The sequence below is a fragment of the Carassius auratus genome, unplaced genomic scaffold, assembly GCF_003368295.1.
Source record: "Carassius auratus strain Wakin unplaced genomic scaffold, ASM336829v1 scaf_tig00217034, whole genome shotgun sequence".
NCBI lineage: Eukaryota > Metazoa > Chordata > Actinopteri > Cypriniformes > Cyprinidae > Carassius > Carassius auratus.
In genome coordinates, this window is record NW_020528865.1 from 116,689 (window position 1) to 133,744 (window position 17,056).

The window sequence follows — 17,056 nt, forward strand, 5'->3', positions numbered from 1 at the left end:
CAAAAAAATATATAAAAAAATGTTTTCAATTAAATCCTGCTTTTGGGTTTCCTTCACACTGACATTTATATTATGTTCACAAAATAATAGTTGGTCTGTTCATTACAACAGGAGAAAATCGTGTAAACGTGGAATATGCTGTCTGTTTCTTTGAACTGAAGTCTTGTTAACAAGTGAAATGATCAAATAAAGTTTAGAGTCTCATATGTGCGGTGTGGGGTTTTCTGACTACAAAATCCCAATGACTGATTTACAACTTTCCCTTAAATACTAACAGAACAAAAGGGCCTTAAACATTTGTTTTATCTGCCCCAAACAGATTACATCTGTGTGTTGGGGATGAGAAACCTTTGTAGAAGCTATTCTCGCATCCAAATGGTCACACCTGGGGCCTCATTTATAAAGCGTGCGTACACACAGATTTGATCATACCTTTAGAACAATAGAACATGGCCAGTTAGAGTTTGAGGAGTAATTTCTACTTAATTATTTTGAGTTCACCCCACAATACTGAACTGTCACTCTAAACTTTACTCAAATAACATAGCAATAAAATAATAAAATAATAATCCAATAAAGCATGATTCACTTACAAGCATATATGTAAGTAAGCAGACAACTCATTATTCTTTTTTTAAGATAATGGTTGAATATATTTATTAATTGAATGAATACAGAGACCTGAATACTTGGCACACAATACTCAATGATGGTAACAATCAGTGAATAGGTGAGTAAAAACAAAAACCTCCAGATGTCACAAAACATCAAGTTACTTAACCTAACAACAAAAGCAACCATAAAATAGTATAAATACATTGAAAACAGCAAAATATTTTACCTCAATAACTATTCATGGCCCAAGTGCATGACGGGAACAACAGGATCATGACTTTGATTTTTACTTAAACAATCTTTGTAAAAATAACAAGCAATTCCAAGTAAAATATACTTAAGTACAAACTTTAAATTGTACAAGATTAAATATAGAAATTATATCGAATTTTTTTATTCTTGCCTGAACTAAATAATTGAATGTAAAAATTACATTTGTTTTATTTGAAGTACACTGTAAAAAAAAAATACAGTATGTAATTACACATAATGACGGCCGAAGTGTAGCGATATGTAGCCTTGCGGACGCGTATGCATACCGATGCGTTGACTATGTAAGGGCCCTTATGCATTTGACGCGAATTTGCGTCTGACGCCCGAGTTGAAAATTTTGAACTTTGGTGTCAATTTTCGCCGCGTTAACTAATCAGGAGCCTGCTTGCTGCTGTGGCGGCAGGCCCACCCGGAGTCACCACATTGTGGGTTTTGTACTGTGTTAGACTATCTGGGACTTGTCACAGAAAGAAACTCATTCAGGTTTAGAACAACTTCAGGTTTAGTAAATTACAATTTTCTTTATTTTTTTCTTTTCTGCGTGAACCCTTTACGAAAATTTAGATATTTGCATTGGAAAACAGCTTCAAAATTTAGAGAACAAAATTTGACATCATTTTCCCTTCAGTTGTATTTCTTGAAAATTCTTTAATTGGCATTTAAAAGGTCTTTATAAAGTCTTGAATTTATCTTTATAAAACCAGCAGAAACCCTGTTTATGGACAGTTTTTGATTATTTTGCTGAATGCTGTTGTGAATCCTGAGAAATGTTCGGTGCTGGCATATTGGCCATTAGCAACTTTACTTAAAGGGTTAGTCAGCCAAAAATTAAAATTAACCCATGTTTTACTCATCCTCAAGGCATCCTATGTGTATGTGATGTTCTTCTTTCAGACGAATCCAATCTCAGTTTATATAAAAATTGCCCTGGCTCTTCCAAGTTATTTAATGGCAGTAGGCAGGTGTGTTTTTTTTTTTTTTTTTTTAACAGTCCAAAAATAGTCAAATTAAGTGCATCCATCCATTCATAAAACATGCCTCACACAGTTCTGGGGGTTGAATAAAGGCCTCCTGTAGCAAATCGATGCGTTTTTGTAAGAATAACCATAATTAAAACATTATAAACACTTGTTTCTCACTTCTACTGACTATCATACGTGCAAGCCTAATTTTGTGTTTCTAATTTGTGATCGGTGTATTGTTGTCTCTCCTCCGCTCTTCCGTGTTTGTCACTAATCACCGGTGCATGCATGACTCGTCCATCCGGAATGGCTCTCATGGAAGTAAGAGAAAAGTGTTTATAAAGTTTTAAATATGGATATTTTTCCTACAAAAACACATGGATTCGCTACAGGAGGCCTTTATTCAGCCCCCGGAGCCGAGTGAGACACTTTTTAATATGGATGGATGCACTTTATTTGTTCTGCTGAACAAAGAAATTTGTACAGGCTTTTGACAGTTTAATACAGGAAGTTATTTTTAATGTTTATAACCAAAACACTTGAGGAGCACCATTTACTTTTTGGCTTTCATGTTTGGTTACAAAATTTTTTCAAAATATCTTCCACTTGACAGTGAACGACAATTTTCATTTATTGGTAGCTGTGCTCTTAACAAAACACACAACTTTAATAGTGTATGTACATATGTGTGTTCAGTTGTTATGAATTTAATAAGTAATGTAATATTTTCTGCTTTCCCGGCCATCTGGTGAAATTAAGGATGTTGTGAAAGAAATTGACGAGGGCATTCTGATTGTAACTGAGGAGCAGCAATGTGATGTGCTTCCCAAGGAATAACCAACATTGTTCTCATTTGGACATCTTGTCATCACTGACATCTCCCATGTCCCCAAGGCATTTGGACTCTCAATCGGTCTGTTAACTGAGGTGCCCTTGAGCAAGGCACCGAACCCCAACTGCTGCCCGGGCGCCGCAGCATAAATGATGCCCACTGCTCCAGTTGTGTGATCACGGGGTGTGTGTGTGTGTTGTGTGCACTTTGGATGGGTTAAATGCAGAGCACGAATTCCGGGTATGGGTCACCATACTTGGCTGTATGTCACTTTCACCTTTCAGTGTTCATGATGTGTTCATTGGCAAGCTCTTTCATAAAAAGGGAGGAACTTTAGGTTTTTTTGTGCCTTTCACTACTTTTTAGAAAGCACATTAAAGTTGATCATGTCATGACTTGGAATATGCATGTTCACATGACAACAAATGTTTCACGTCTCATTTTCTTATACCGTATGTACACATTTTCCTTCAAATTGACAAGTGCTTTTGCTTTCCTTTTTCTGTTTCTTGTTTTATGACCACTAAATAACATTATGATGGGGGAGAGTTTGGAAACTTTCAAGATCCTTCTGATGTTAACACTTATGTCTGGTCATGTTGCGCTATGAAATTTAGAATTTGACGGTTCAGACCTTTGTGCTTCAATGTGCCTTCCATTCATATTTTATTATACAGAAGTACAGTCATTCTTTGTAACTAAATGTGATCGCTTTTCCTTATATATACATATAATATCTTTGTTTCTCATTTCGACCAATAACTTGCATTATGGTGGGAGGAGTGCATGTAAACTTGTGCAGGGTTAATATGCAGTGGTTTACCTTCTGATTTTTATATTGAGGTATGAAATAAAAAATAAAAAAAATCACTGGTTTTGATCTGAGGAAGTGTAATGCAACTATTTGTTTCTCAATCCCATGCCAATGTTATTTATTATACATCACACTTTCAAGCGTCGGTTCAGATCTTTAGATGCGTATGTGTTTAAATTTTGCATTTATTTTTTTTAATCGTCAGTTGATGTGTTGACAGCAAATTGCTTGTTCAGTTTAAATGTGAATGAAATTGTTGCCTCTATCATTAAAGAGCCAGTAAGATGAAAATTCTAAGCTTCCTATCACTGTTTATAAGTCCTGTACAATAGGTTTAAATCCATCCATGGTTAAAAAACATTGTCATTTTGTCAAAATATCATTTTAAAATTACCTCAATTCTCAGAGATCCCCAAACGGTTCGCGCGAAGCTGTTCAAAAGATTCAGTTTCCTTAAACCCCACCTTTCGGTAGCATACTGTGTTCTGATTGGTCAACTAACATAGTCAGTTTTGATTGGTTGTTCCGCACACACCTCCACGGTAAACTATGCGTTAGCATCTTTTTGGGGTGAATTATGTCTTATTCCTCTCACCGCGAAGCAAACAGTAAAATAAAAAACTTGAACATTCTCGCTGCTTTTTCTTCTGTGTGGGTGTATTCAAGCCGCACGCTTCAGTTTGAATCTGAATAGCGCGTTCAGCGCGGGGGCGTGGTCACATTAGATATAATGAAGGGAGACGTGAAAAACGAACATTGCGTTGTTTTCATATGGATTACTTTATCACAGAATATCTGTTAGCAGTAGAGATGTTCCGATACCCTTTTTCTCTTCCCGATACCGATTCCGATACCTGAGCTCAGGGTATCGGCAGATACCGAGTACTGATCCGATACCTGTGTGTGTATCTGTATATACAGCTGTATATACTACTAGCCCTGTGTAAATTGCTAGAATTATTTTATGGTGTGCTTCAGACTGATCCCTTAATAAAAAATGAACAAATACATGCTGAACTACTGTATTCAATACAGTATTTTTATTATCTGACATGAATTTGACAGTATTATTTATTTTCTTAAGCGAAAATGCACCAAATGCACCAAAATGCACAAAAACACCCCAAACTAATAAAGGTATTTTAGTTTTACAATATAACTGTATAAAAAACTGCAACAAATAAGTCTAGGAATATAAAAAAAATATATTAATCAGATAATCTCTTTACAACAAAACTAGTAAGAAACAAGCAACCGTCTAGGCATAATTATTATTATTAATAGAGACGTAATATTATTACTATATGAACATAGCTAAATCTACTGTAGGCTACAACAGTAGCTTAATATATTGTCAATTTACTCATGTTAAACCAAACATTTATTTTAATGGGCTGCCATGAAGATCTTTGAGTGTCTGTGTTTATGATATGACAGTTTTCTCAAATGAAACGGTAAATTCTCATGAAGTGACAGTTTATGCGTTCGTGTCCTCATATAGTGACACACAGCAGAGACTACAAAAAAGCTAGCTCCCGCGCATCTGCGCCCGTTACCCACAGAGATGTAGAATTTGCAGGAGTAATATTTAAATAATATTTAGCAGTTTAATATTCACAGACACTAACATATATTCGGCTACTGTCTGGAGCCCCGTGCTTTGACTAACACGGATGCGACTGAACGCAGCTGCGGGTACCGAATATACTCGGGAGTTGATAACTACCGGTACTACAGATACATGCTGCTAACCACTGATCTATAATATAGAAGCGGCTTCACTGTTTGTTGGCAGTTTAGAACGGGATGAGCGATCCAGTCACATATAGATCAGTGCTGCTAACGCGTTGTCATTTCTTTTCGTTGCTCTAAACACGGGTTGCTTGTTGCAACACAGCACAACTTCCTGTGTTTGCAATGCATTCTGAGCAGCGAAGAAGAACCGTGCAGTGGTTAGGCAAAGCTAGCGGTCATAACTAGGTCTTGTTTAAGAAAATGGTATCGGATCGGTATATGATTTCATGTACTCGCCGATGCCGATGCCAGAATTTGTTGTGGTATCGGAGATATTTCCGATACTAGTATCGGAATCGGAACAACTCTAGTTAGCAGCACTTGTTTAGTTTTAAAGTAGACATGTCAAGCTTTCTATAGATATCTCTCTCATGTCTCTTCGTTGAGTATTCATGGAGTTACACTTCATTTTAATGACGTGTTTGTAAATGAAGATCAGCACAGACAAAGGCTGCAGACAGCACACATACTGATAAGACGCTCGGGAGAAAACAAACACATAACTTCATAATCATACTTCGCGTTGTGATTCAGAGATGCTCGTTGTTCTAAATAAAGTTGGTAATGAACCCTCTTTTATGGGCAAATGCTTTGAAAATCCCGCTGTACTCACCGAGATTAGAAAAGCAGTCATCAGTAAAATGTTGTGAACACAACAAGGATTTGTTGTACTGCTCTGGTATTGTGGTAAAATGAATTTTAGCCATTGGTTCTTCTGATCTTCATTCTTTGGCAGTGAAAATAAAACAAACGGTCTCCTCGACATGATGCTCTCACACCAAACAGAGCGTCTGTGTGGGGGGGGGGGGGGGGTGGGGCAGGTCAGAGTTCCGTTTCTCCCAAGACGGTAGGCGGAGATTATTATGCAAAGTGTTCCTAGTGACGTACATAGAGATGGGCAAAAGATTTGAAATCTATAACTACTCGTTTCAGCGATTCAGAGTCAACTCCTTACTTTAGAAGCCAATAACTTTATAAATTGTGTACTTTTTGGTTAAATTACTTTGCACATTGTTTACACTGATGGACAGCTACATCATACACTGTAATACAGGTCATTTTTGATTTCCCATCTGTGTGGCTCTTTAAATGGAAATGTTTTTTTTTTTTTTTGCCATCTTTATTTAAAAATTCAAGGCAGTGGGGTAACATTGGTTTATGATTATTGATCCAAGTAAAACAAAAAAAAAATCCTAGTTGACAACATGATTTAGGTTGACTGGACAAGAAAATAATAGTCAAGTCAACTTAAACAAATTTGTTACCTGGACTAATTCCACTCTAATTGGAAGTTATTTCAACAAGAAATATGTTGTCAAGATAAAAAAAAAAAAAATAGGCAGCGGGGTAACAAAGTATTTTTAGGTGACTCAAATTCTTTTTTACAGTGTACTTCACCACAAAACAATTTTTATCAGTGTACACTAAATCAGTCAAACTGTCTCTTAAAACATGGAAACATTATCATCAGCTTCAGTGCAAACTGATACATCAGCGAAAGCATGTTTATTTATGCCGAATCAAATGAAAAGTTTTGCTCAAGAGTATAACTTCTGAAAAGCACACATGGACTCACTTCAATCTCCGGTAATGTTTATAATGTCTGAGTGACTCTACTGCTGTTTAAAGTCTTCTACTTTAAAGGTTGTTTTAGATCAATCAGTCCCTCCATCAGCTCATGTGAGAAAACACAAAAAGAAACAATGGTTTAATAAATTAACGAAGCCATATAGCATAAACATAAATGATGAGTTAGATATCCACACTGACAGAGCCAGGGTTCTGCTGTAATAATTAAACATTTTGTTTAAACAATGAAGCTTTTGGTTCTTTGCTAATGTACCCAATTAATTAACCAATTCATGAACATTAACTGTGTTGTAACTAGGAATGCCAATTAAAACTAAATTAAGAAATCAATAAGAAGACACACATTAATAAAACAATTTGAAATGTATTTGTCACTCCTAAATGAAAGAGAGATTAAATAAAATATCAGAGATCAAGTGAAGGTAAGCTCTGTCTTTATATTGGTGTTTCTGTAACTGTTTTAATGTTGTATTGATGCCTGAATGAACAAGATGAATGAATTCATGTAAACTAATGCAAATACTTTGTTTTCCATCCTGATCAGATGACTTATTATTATCAAGCTGGAAGCAAACACAGATTTTAAGTATTGTAAATATTTCATTATCACAAACTGTAAGAAAAAAAAAAAACTTAGGCAGAGTCTTCTGAGTGACAAGTAAAGCAATCAATCAGTTTTTTGTTTTGTTTTTATGTTTGTATATAAATAAACAGATGAGAAGTCTAAAAATAATACATATAAAATATACCACAAACACATGAAGAAAAGCAAAAAAATTCTGTTCTGGTTTTGTGTTACTAGATGTTACTAGCATAGAACATTTCATGTCATGCTCTCATACTCACAACATGTTGTTGTTTTCACATAATGTTTTTCTAGGTCTTAATATGAGTAATTCTGAATTCAGAATTTATGTGTCATTCTCAGTGTGATGTGTTGAACAGTGTTAAAGTCATGACACTCTTGAATTCACAAGAATCAACAGACAACTTCACACTAAATCTGCAGTTTTAAAGAGCCTATAAATGTTTAAATATGTATGTAATATAGCCATATGTTAACAAAATTCACTTTAGAAGCATTTGAAATGTACAGTCTTTATATTCCAGGAAGATGGATCCAGAAGAAATTGATGACTCACACTCTCTAGCAACTCTGTAGAAGAAGGATTTGGTATGGCTCCCCCTGAAACATAAAAAAACAGCTGCAGTCACACTATTCCTACACAATTTCTTTAGATACTGCAATAAAAAGGATATGATGTCACATTCAATGGCTTTGGTTTTTAATAATAATAAAATCACAAATAATAAATAATACATTTAAAATGTGGAAATATATTATCTACTCCACTCCAGTTTTAACTGGTAATATATATATATATATATATATATAATGATGTTTCTTTAGAATGGTGTTTAATGTCTGAATGAAGTCACATCATACACAAACAGACAGACAAACACAATTATTCTGGAACTGAACACTAATATTCATATTTTCTGTCTGTTCTTAGAGATCAGATTTCATATGCAGATGTAATAATGTTACAGCAAATAGCAGGATCTTCCACACCCAAAGGCCCTTCTATAGTCTGAAGTATTTTTACAATAATAAAATAATCTGTTACCATTTATTTTAAGGACCAATTCTCACTATTAACTAGTTGCTTATTAGCATGCATATTATTATCACATTGACTGTTTATTTTACTTATAATGCACATAGTAATTCCTTGCTATGTATGACCATATTTTAGATCCCTTAATCCACCCCAAATCTAAACTTAACAACTACCTTACTGGCTATTAATAAGCAGCAAATTAGGAGTTTATTATTGAGGCAAAAGTCATAGTTAATAGTGAAAATTGGTCCCGAAACTAAAGAGTGACCAAATAATAATTTATAATAAAAAATAATTAAAATAATAACACTGAATAAAACATTTAGTGTATTTTTAAAAGAATTTTAAAAACTGATATACTCTGATATATTGCTTACTCTTCTTGATCTTCTTCATGACCAGGAAACCAATAATGATCAGGCCCACAATCCCAACCACGATCAACACAATTCCTGTAACTGAAAGCCCTGTAATAGATAAAAGAGACATGAGTGTAGCTGCTCCTGCTGTTCTGACCTTAAAGATGACATTACATGTTGATTGACCGCCTGACTGACATTTTAATTTACTGAAACATTTACATGAGGTTTCAGATACTCGCCTACATTCAGAAGTAAACATTGTACTCTATAAATGGAAGTTATCTAGAGGCCATATATTGCTGTATGAATAACAATAACCCATAACCTGTGTGTCTCTCTGTATGTGCCACAATAAACTTGAAATAATTGTATTGTTGGTGGACACGGTCCTCTCATGAATTAATCTGAACTGCATATTCCCACAAACAACTTCTGACAGATTAAGTGTCAGTCTGTACTAGGGCTGGACGATTATGGCTAAATTCAAAACCTCGATTAATTGAACATTTTACCTCGATTACGATTAATGAACGATTATTTTGTTTCTGTTTTGTTTTTTTGCCCTCATAGTTCATTGACAAGGTTTGTACTGTAAGCAGGGCCATAGCTGGGGTTTGCGGGGCCCCGGTGAAGGTTGTACAGTGGGCCCTGTTTGAAAGTGTTTAATTTGTATGTTCGTTCTGATTATTTGTTTGTGCTATTTACACAGTGTTTAAGCTTTTTCAAGTTTGTAAGTGTCCATGTATAGTAACCGAATAATTAAATGTAAAATAGCACTGTAAAAATTAAACATACAAACCAAAATTTATTCAGACACCTTCAACATTTCTCACATTATCAGTTAATTTGCTATAGTTTAGAAAATGGTAATAAAATATGACAAGAACTCAAGAGTTAAACTGTCAGAACAAATTCATCTTGATAATTTCAGATAACTTTGATTGTAATCCATTACATATCTTTCTATCAAACAAAACTTCATACAACAGTTAATACTTTGTTGGCCAATTACCAAGCAATGATTAATTGTGTTCAGTGTGAAAAGGTTGCCTTAGCAATTCCGAAAAGGAGAGCTCAGTTCAGTGTTACTGTCTCTCTGTTACTTTCTCTCTGCATGCGCACCGAGCACAGCGCGAGTAACCAGCTGCTCAGTTCAGCTTTTCCGCGTCTTGTGTTTGAATGCTTTAAAGTCTTTTGAATGGTTACATTGGCAAGTGGAAAGGCTTAACACGTGAAAATGATACGCTTTCATGACACGCAGCAGCGTTCTGTCAACTGTCCTGAGCATTTTTTTAGACTGGCCTCAGCCAGACGGTTGAGATAATAAGTTTTGAGATTCTAAGCTACTTTAGTAATGAATCACAGGACATCGCTGACAACTAGTTTTTGCGTTCCTCTGTGTGCGCGATCTTCACAGCTGTTTATATGAGTGCTCGTGCCACAATGCAGCTGTGCGAACATGGGAGATCGATATAATAATACACATCTGATCATCTAATCGCTTGAATGTCCAAACCATAAAACAAATACAACTGACAAAGTTTAGTGAAGACGCAAGGCTCACCGCTCACGCGCCATCACTATGTGTTGAACTGGCGTTCACCTCCGTGTTTTGCTTTTATGCCACTGACTGGAGAGCAGAGTCATGTGGCTACACTAGAGCTGTAGTCAAGTCCGGCTTTGTCGAGTCCAAGTCAAGTCCAAGTCCAGGACTAGTCGAGACCGAGTCAAGACCGAGTCCAAAGAGGTTCGAGTCCAAGTCAAGTCCAAGTCCAAATGTTTCGAGTCCAAGTCCAAGACCGAGTCCAAATGAAAGAAAAAAGGGTCCTCTTCAAGACCACATACTTAACTACTGATAATGTTTGTGATGCGAGAGAAAGCATATCTCCTATTCTAAGAAAATCATTTTACATTATTATTTGTAATGATCAAAAAGCATGTGCAAAGTAACAACTCTGTAGGACAGGGGTCTCCAAACTACATCCTGGATGGCCAATGTCCTGAAAAGTTTAGCTCCAACTGGCCTTAACACACCTGGAAGATTAGTGTGTCTAGTAAGAGCTTGATTAGGTTCAAGTGTGTATAATTAGGGTTAAAGCTAACAGGGGCGTTACACAAGATCCCGGGCCCTATTCATAGGCAGTCCTGATGGGCCCCCATGCCCCCCACCCATGAAAATATCCAGGTAAAAAATATATATTTCAGATTCATACTTTTCAAGGGCCCTCTCTTCCTTTGGGGCCCTGGTAATGAGTACTGGTTTTACCCCCAGTCCGTCCCTGGCAGCTAAACTTGGATAAACAAACAAAGTTTGGAACTGTAAGGTCAAATAATTTTTATGTACTTTATTTTTTGTTGACATTATATCTGTGGTCAAAAATTTATATGACTATGCCTTGGCACAGTGCACAGACTCTCGGGATGTGCGCAGTAAGGCTAGAATGGATACGTTTGGCTCTACTGAACATGCGCACATAAATACAGCGATTTTTTTTTTTTTTGTCATACTGTACTAGTGCTTGCATAGACTATTCGAGCGCTGTCAGAAACAATCAACTACTCCAGCATGCATTAACCATAATGCATACAAAGTGTTTGCAAGTACGACGTGAATTTTAGAATTACAATATTGCGTGGAGCTGTTACTATATAACCTTATCTATGTTGCATGTAAAAAATAAAATATGTAATGTAAAAATTAGGGTTGTGCCTGAAGCCGAATACCTTATTCGGAATGGCAAGGATAATGGCTTAAAAAACGAATAACGCACAAGGAATAATTCTGCCTGAATACTCGGCTGAAGCTGACACAGTCTGGTGTTTGCTAGATAACAGGTGAGCCAGGGCATCAGCGCCAGAAGTGAATGAATGTAAACTTTATGAGTGAAAAGAGCGCAAATCAAACACCGCATTGTTGTCGCCTCTCTGCGCATCTCTCAGAAATCAGAGCGTTGCAAGAGTAATTTTACCTATAATAATACATCATAGCTACACGTTATATTATTTGTATATATTTAAAAGGCAAATATTAGCTTAGGCTACGATATGAAACGAATGAATGGAATAAGCACAGCGCGCTCGCCAATCAAACAGCAGCGTTGCGCGTCTCAGTCTCTCAAAAACCAAATCAGTTCTCTCTCAATAGTAGGCTAATAATCAGCTTAGATACGGATACATTGTCTACTTGTCCTACATGTTTGAATCTTTACCTTTTGCTGGTTTGCGCGGCACACACACATCTGTTTAGTGAAGTTCATTAACATTAAGACTCGCTCAAAGTGTTCTGCGTAATGAAAATGTGCGCATTGAATGGATTCAGTCGTGATCAAATGATCACTAAACGTTTGTCATGACATCTCTCTGCTTGCATGATAAATATTATTTTAGAAATTAATAATTATTTCAGTTTAACACGATATACACTGAAAAAAGTAATAAGTAAATTTACTTAATTTTTATTTGGCAAGTTTTTGCACAAGCATTTTTCAAGTAAATTTAACACATTTGGAAATTAAGTAAATCTACTTAACTAAGTTAAGTAAAAAAAAATAATAATAAGTACATTTTATTGAGTAAAATTTAATTAAATAATATTAAATTAATGCTTTTAGCAGACACTTTTATCCAAAGCAACTTACAGTGCATTCAGGCTAACAATTTTCACCTATCATGTGTTCCCGGGGAATCAAACCCCCAACCTTGCACTTGCTAATGCAATGTTCTACCACTGAGCTACAGGAACACTTCAAAATTTTGTGAAAAATAATTGAAAATTTCACTTACTTACTTTTTTATTTTGGAAAAGTTTTTACTCTAACAAAAAACCGAAACAGATATTCTAGAAATTTCTAAATGTAAAATAATTTTTTTCAAAACAGTTTTATCAAATGAGGGTAAATAAGTCTCTCACTTCTGTCCCTTTAAACCAGTTTACACCAAAGACAGCACGAAGAACTGGATTCACATGATAAATATTCTGCAGTTAAGAAAACAGACAAAAGAAATAGCACTGTAAAACCCGATAACTAAACTTTACTCAAACCGTTTGAGTAAACAGATTGCCTTGATTTAAACCATGTAAGTTTTAAAACTTTGCATTTAAGTAATTAAGTGATTAACTAAGTGCTGATTGAGAATTAGTGATGAACAACTGCTGTTAACAAACAGAATCACTGAAGAAAAGAGAAACACAAGAACTACTACAACTGACTTCAGACACAGACTTAGATGAAATCAACTGAAATAAAATACATGAAATCTCTCAAGATCTGATTAAACAACCCCACAAACAGCATCACCAGCTCCACTTATTAATAACCAGACTGACTTTATTTCTGTCAGACGTCTACAGAAGATCTTATTGAGAATGAACTAAGGTTTAGATGTTGATTTATTGTTTCATTTGAAGTAACCATGTTAGAGATCAGTGTTTGCTTTAGTTGGGCTCTTGATCCTTGATTTCTGTCTTAGTCTTTTCTCTGGCTGTTATAACCGTGTGTTTCTAAAACACATTTGTTGTAACGCAAACACCCAGAAGAGAAGCCATCAGGTGTTAACCTGTACCTAGGTGTAGGTTGTTATACTTTATATTGGTGATGACAATCATCAATTATTGATCTGTATGGAGTCCAAAGAAGTAAATGTTGTGTAATTAGTAGAAGTGATTCTAGTAAAAGTGACATTAAGAGCCAGTGGTTGTGTGATAATCAGTTAATATAAAAATTACTTTCTAAACAGTTTTGTACACATAAATTTTTCTTCTATGCCATTAGTTGGTCAAACACAGACATCAATAATCAGAATATTAACCTCTACAATGGTGACGAAAAAAACATGCTGCAATGCATTCTGGGTAGTGTTGTAGTACAAAACTCATCCATGGCTCCCAGCATGCTCTGCAGCATTTTTTTTTTATGGTCACCATTGTTGAGGTTCATAATCTGATTATTGATGTCTTTGTGTGACTGTTTGACACCGTAGAAGACCACACTGTTTGAAAAGTCATTCATATTAACTGATTATCACAGAAGCACTGGCTCTTAGAATCACTTTTACTATAATCAATCAAATTACACAACACCTGTTTCATCAGAGGTTAGACTCTGTACAGTTCAATAATTGATGACTATCATCACCGATATAAAGCATAACAATCTACATCTAGGTACAGGTTAACAATTGATGGCATTTCTTCTGGGCTTTTGAGTTACAACAAATGTGTTTCAGAAACACACGGTTATAACAGCCAGAGAAAACTAAGACAGAAGTCAAGGGTCAAGAGCCCAACTAAAGCAAACACTGATCTCTAACATGGTTACTTCAAATGAAACAATAAATCAACATCTAAACCAGTGGTTCCCAACCACATTCCTGGAGGCCGCCCAACACTGCACATTTTGCATCTCTCCTTTGTCTAACACAATCATTTCCAGTCTTGGAGTCTGTACTAATGAGCTGACGAACTGAATCAGGTGTGTTTGATTAAGGAGACATGGAAAACATGCAGTGTTGGGGGGCCTCCAGGAACGTGGTTGGGAACCACTGATCTAAACCTTAGTTCATTCTCAATAAGATCTTCTGTAGACGTCTGACAGAAATAAAGTCAGTCTGGTTATTAATAAGTGGAGCTGGTGATGCTGTTTGTGGGGTTGTTTAATCAGATCTTGAGAGATTTCATGTATTTTATTTCAGTTGATTTCATCTAAGGCTGTGTCTGAAGTCAGTTGTAGTAGTTCTTGTGTTTCTCTTTTCTTCAGTTATTCTGTTTGTTAACAGCAGCTGTTCATCACTAATTCACAATCAGCACTTAGTTAATCAATTAATTACTTAAATGCAAAGTTTTAAAACTTACATGGTTTAAATCAAGACAATCTGTTTACTCAAACGGTTTGAGTAAAGTTTACTTATCGGGTTTTACAGTGCTATTTCTTTTGTCTGTTTTCTTAATTGCAGAATATTTATCATGTGCATCCAGTCCTTCGTGCTGTCTTTGCTGTAAACTGGTTTAAAGGGACAGAAGTGAGAGACTTATTTACCCTCATTTGATAAAACTGTTTTGAAAAAAATATTTTACATTTAGAAATTTCTAGAATATCTGTTTCGGATTTTTTATTAGTGTAAAAACTTTTACAAAATAAAAAAGTAACTAAGTGAAATTTTCAATTATTTTTCACAAGATCTTGAAGTGTTCCTGTAGCTCAGTGGTAAAACATTGCATTAGCAAGTGCAAGGTTGGGGGTTCGATTCCCCGGGAACACATGATAGGTGAAAATTGTTAGCCTGAATAAGTTGCTTTGGATAAAAGTGTCTGCTAAATACATTAATTTAATATTATTTAATTAAAATTTACTCAATAAAATATACTTATTCGGGTTTTTTTTTTTTTTTTTTTTTTTTTACTTAACTTAGTTAAGTAGATTTACTTAATTTCCAAATGTGTTAAATTTACTTGAAAAATGCTTGTGCAAAAACTTGCCAAATAAAAATTAAGTAAATTTACTTATTACTTTTTTCAGTGTACTTGTTCAGTGATAACTACGAAGAAATATATAAAAAGTCATAACGGTCTTATCAAGTAACTGTACGATGTTGTATCCGAATGCAGATAGGAAACATTTTGTGATTGTTACAGATACAAATAGTGGCTGTTACATGAAAATGTAAATTATGTAATGTTATAATTATAAAGTTTTTAAAATTTACATATGTAATTGTTGCATAAGGCTATACATTAATACGCGTTTATTGATAAAAAAAAAAACTATTTAATGTGTTTTCATTTACAATAGCATGAACCACGAGTAGTCCAGTAACTCAAGCATTTTTTATTAAAAAAATCGACTAGTAGAAATCAGTAGTCTTGCAACCCCTATACTGTACAACAATAATTAGTTTTTCGTTATTGTAAAGGATACGTTTAAGGCTATCTAGGTGTAGACGTAAATAAAACACAATCTAACAGGTAGAAAATTAAATTAGAAACATCTAAACTTTTCAGGTCGCAGTAAGTGCACGGCTGGTCATGCACATCCTTTCCCGGAACAATACTGAAAGCTAAGATGGAGAAACAGATGATCATAGCTGTACAAGGAAAGCCATTTTTAAATGAATCTATTAGCAGAGCTACTGCAAGTGATTTTAAGTGCTGGAATTCCATTTATTCTTTGCTGAAACTTCTGCGTCATCATGGAGAGTGGGTCATGGTTGCCCAGCAACAGTAGACGCCACTGGAGCGCAAGCGCAGGCTACAGAGTACTTTGGAAATAAGGAGAGCGGCGCGCCTAGCGTTTTCCACATGTTTTCAGTCGCGACATCATGCAAATGTGGTTTTGTTTTGAAGGAGAAATTTTTTATTTCATTTTTTTTTTTTTTGCTGGACTCGGTCGAGACCAACTAGAAGACTTGGCGAGTCCAATGGCCAAGTCCGAGACAAGTCCGAGTGCAAAATCAACAAGTCCGAGATGACAGAAGACCGGACTCGAGTACTACAGCCCTAGTTTAATGTGTATGTTCTTTCTATTTATTTATTTATTTATTTATTCTATTTACACAATTTTTAAGTTTTTTCAAGTTTGTAGGTGTCCAGGTACAGAAACCAAATAATCATATGTAAAATAGCACTGCATAGTCTTCAATGTAAAAATTAAATATACAGTCAAAACAAAATGTATTCAGACACCTTCAACATTTCTCACATTATCACAGTTTGTTTGCTATACTTTAGGTAACTGTAACAAAATATGACAAGAAGAGTTAACAAATGCATCTTGATAATGTCAGAGAACTTTCATAGAAAGGTCTATAATGGACTACAATCAACCAAAAATTCATGAAAATATTTATACAACTATACTTTGTTGAACAATTACCAAGCAATACTTAATTTTGATCAGTCTGTGGTGGAAAATCGCATTAGCATGGAAAAAAACATGGTCAGGTCAAAGTGTCTGATTACTGGTAGTCCACTGTATGAAGAATTGTTGGATATAATATGTCACAGTTCGCTTCATTTTGCTATGCGAACTTACATAAATAAACTATAGTGCCCTGATTAATTTGTGGTATAAATGATTCAGAGTAATTCAGTCAAGAGCAGTGAGTGATTTTCTTTCTTTCATTTTCTTGGATTAACATTAAAGACACCAACAGCAGATAGTAAATTAGGCGCATTCACTTGTTCACCATCTCTC

General features: G+C 35.1%; 1 protein-coding gene across 1 annotated transcript in view; it reads right to left on the bottom strand.

Moving 5' to 3' along the window:
• Positions 1-17,056, bottom strand: part of LOC113099798 (uncharacterized) — a 28,676-nt gene that overhangs the window by 3,559 nt on the left and 8,061 nt on the right. Inside the window, exon 4 of the mRNA XM_026264750.1 lies at positions 8,883-8,972. Within this exon, the coding sequence (XP_026120535.1) occupies positions 8,883-8,972 (90 nt within the window). The remainder of the gene's footprint in view (positions 1-8,882; positions 8,973-17,056) is intronic.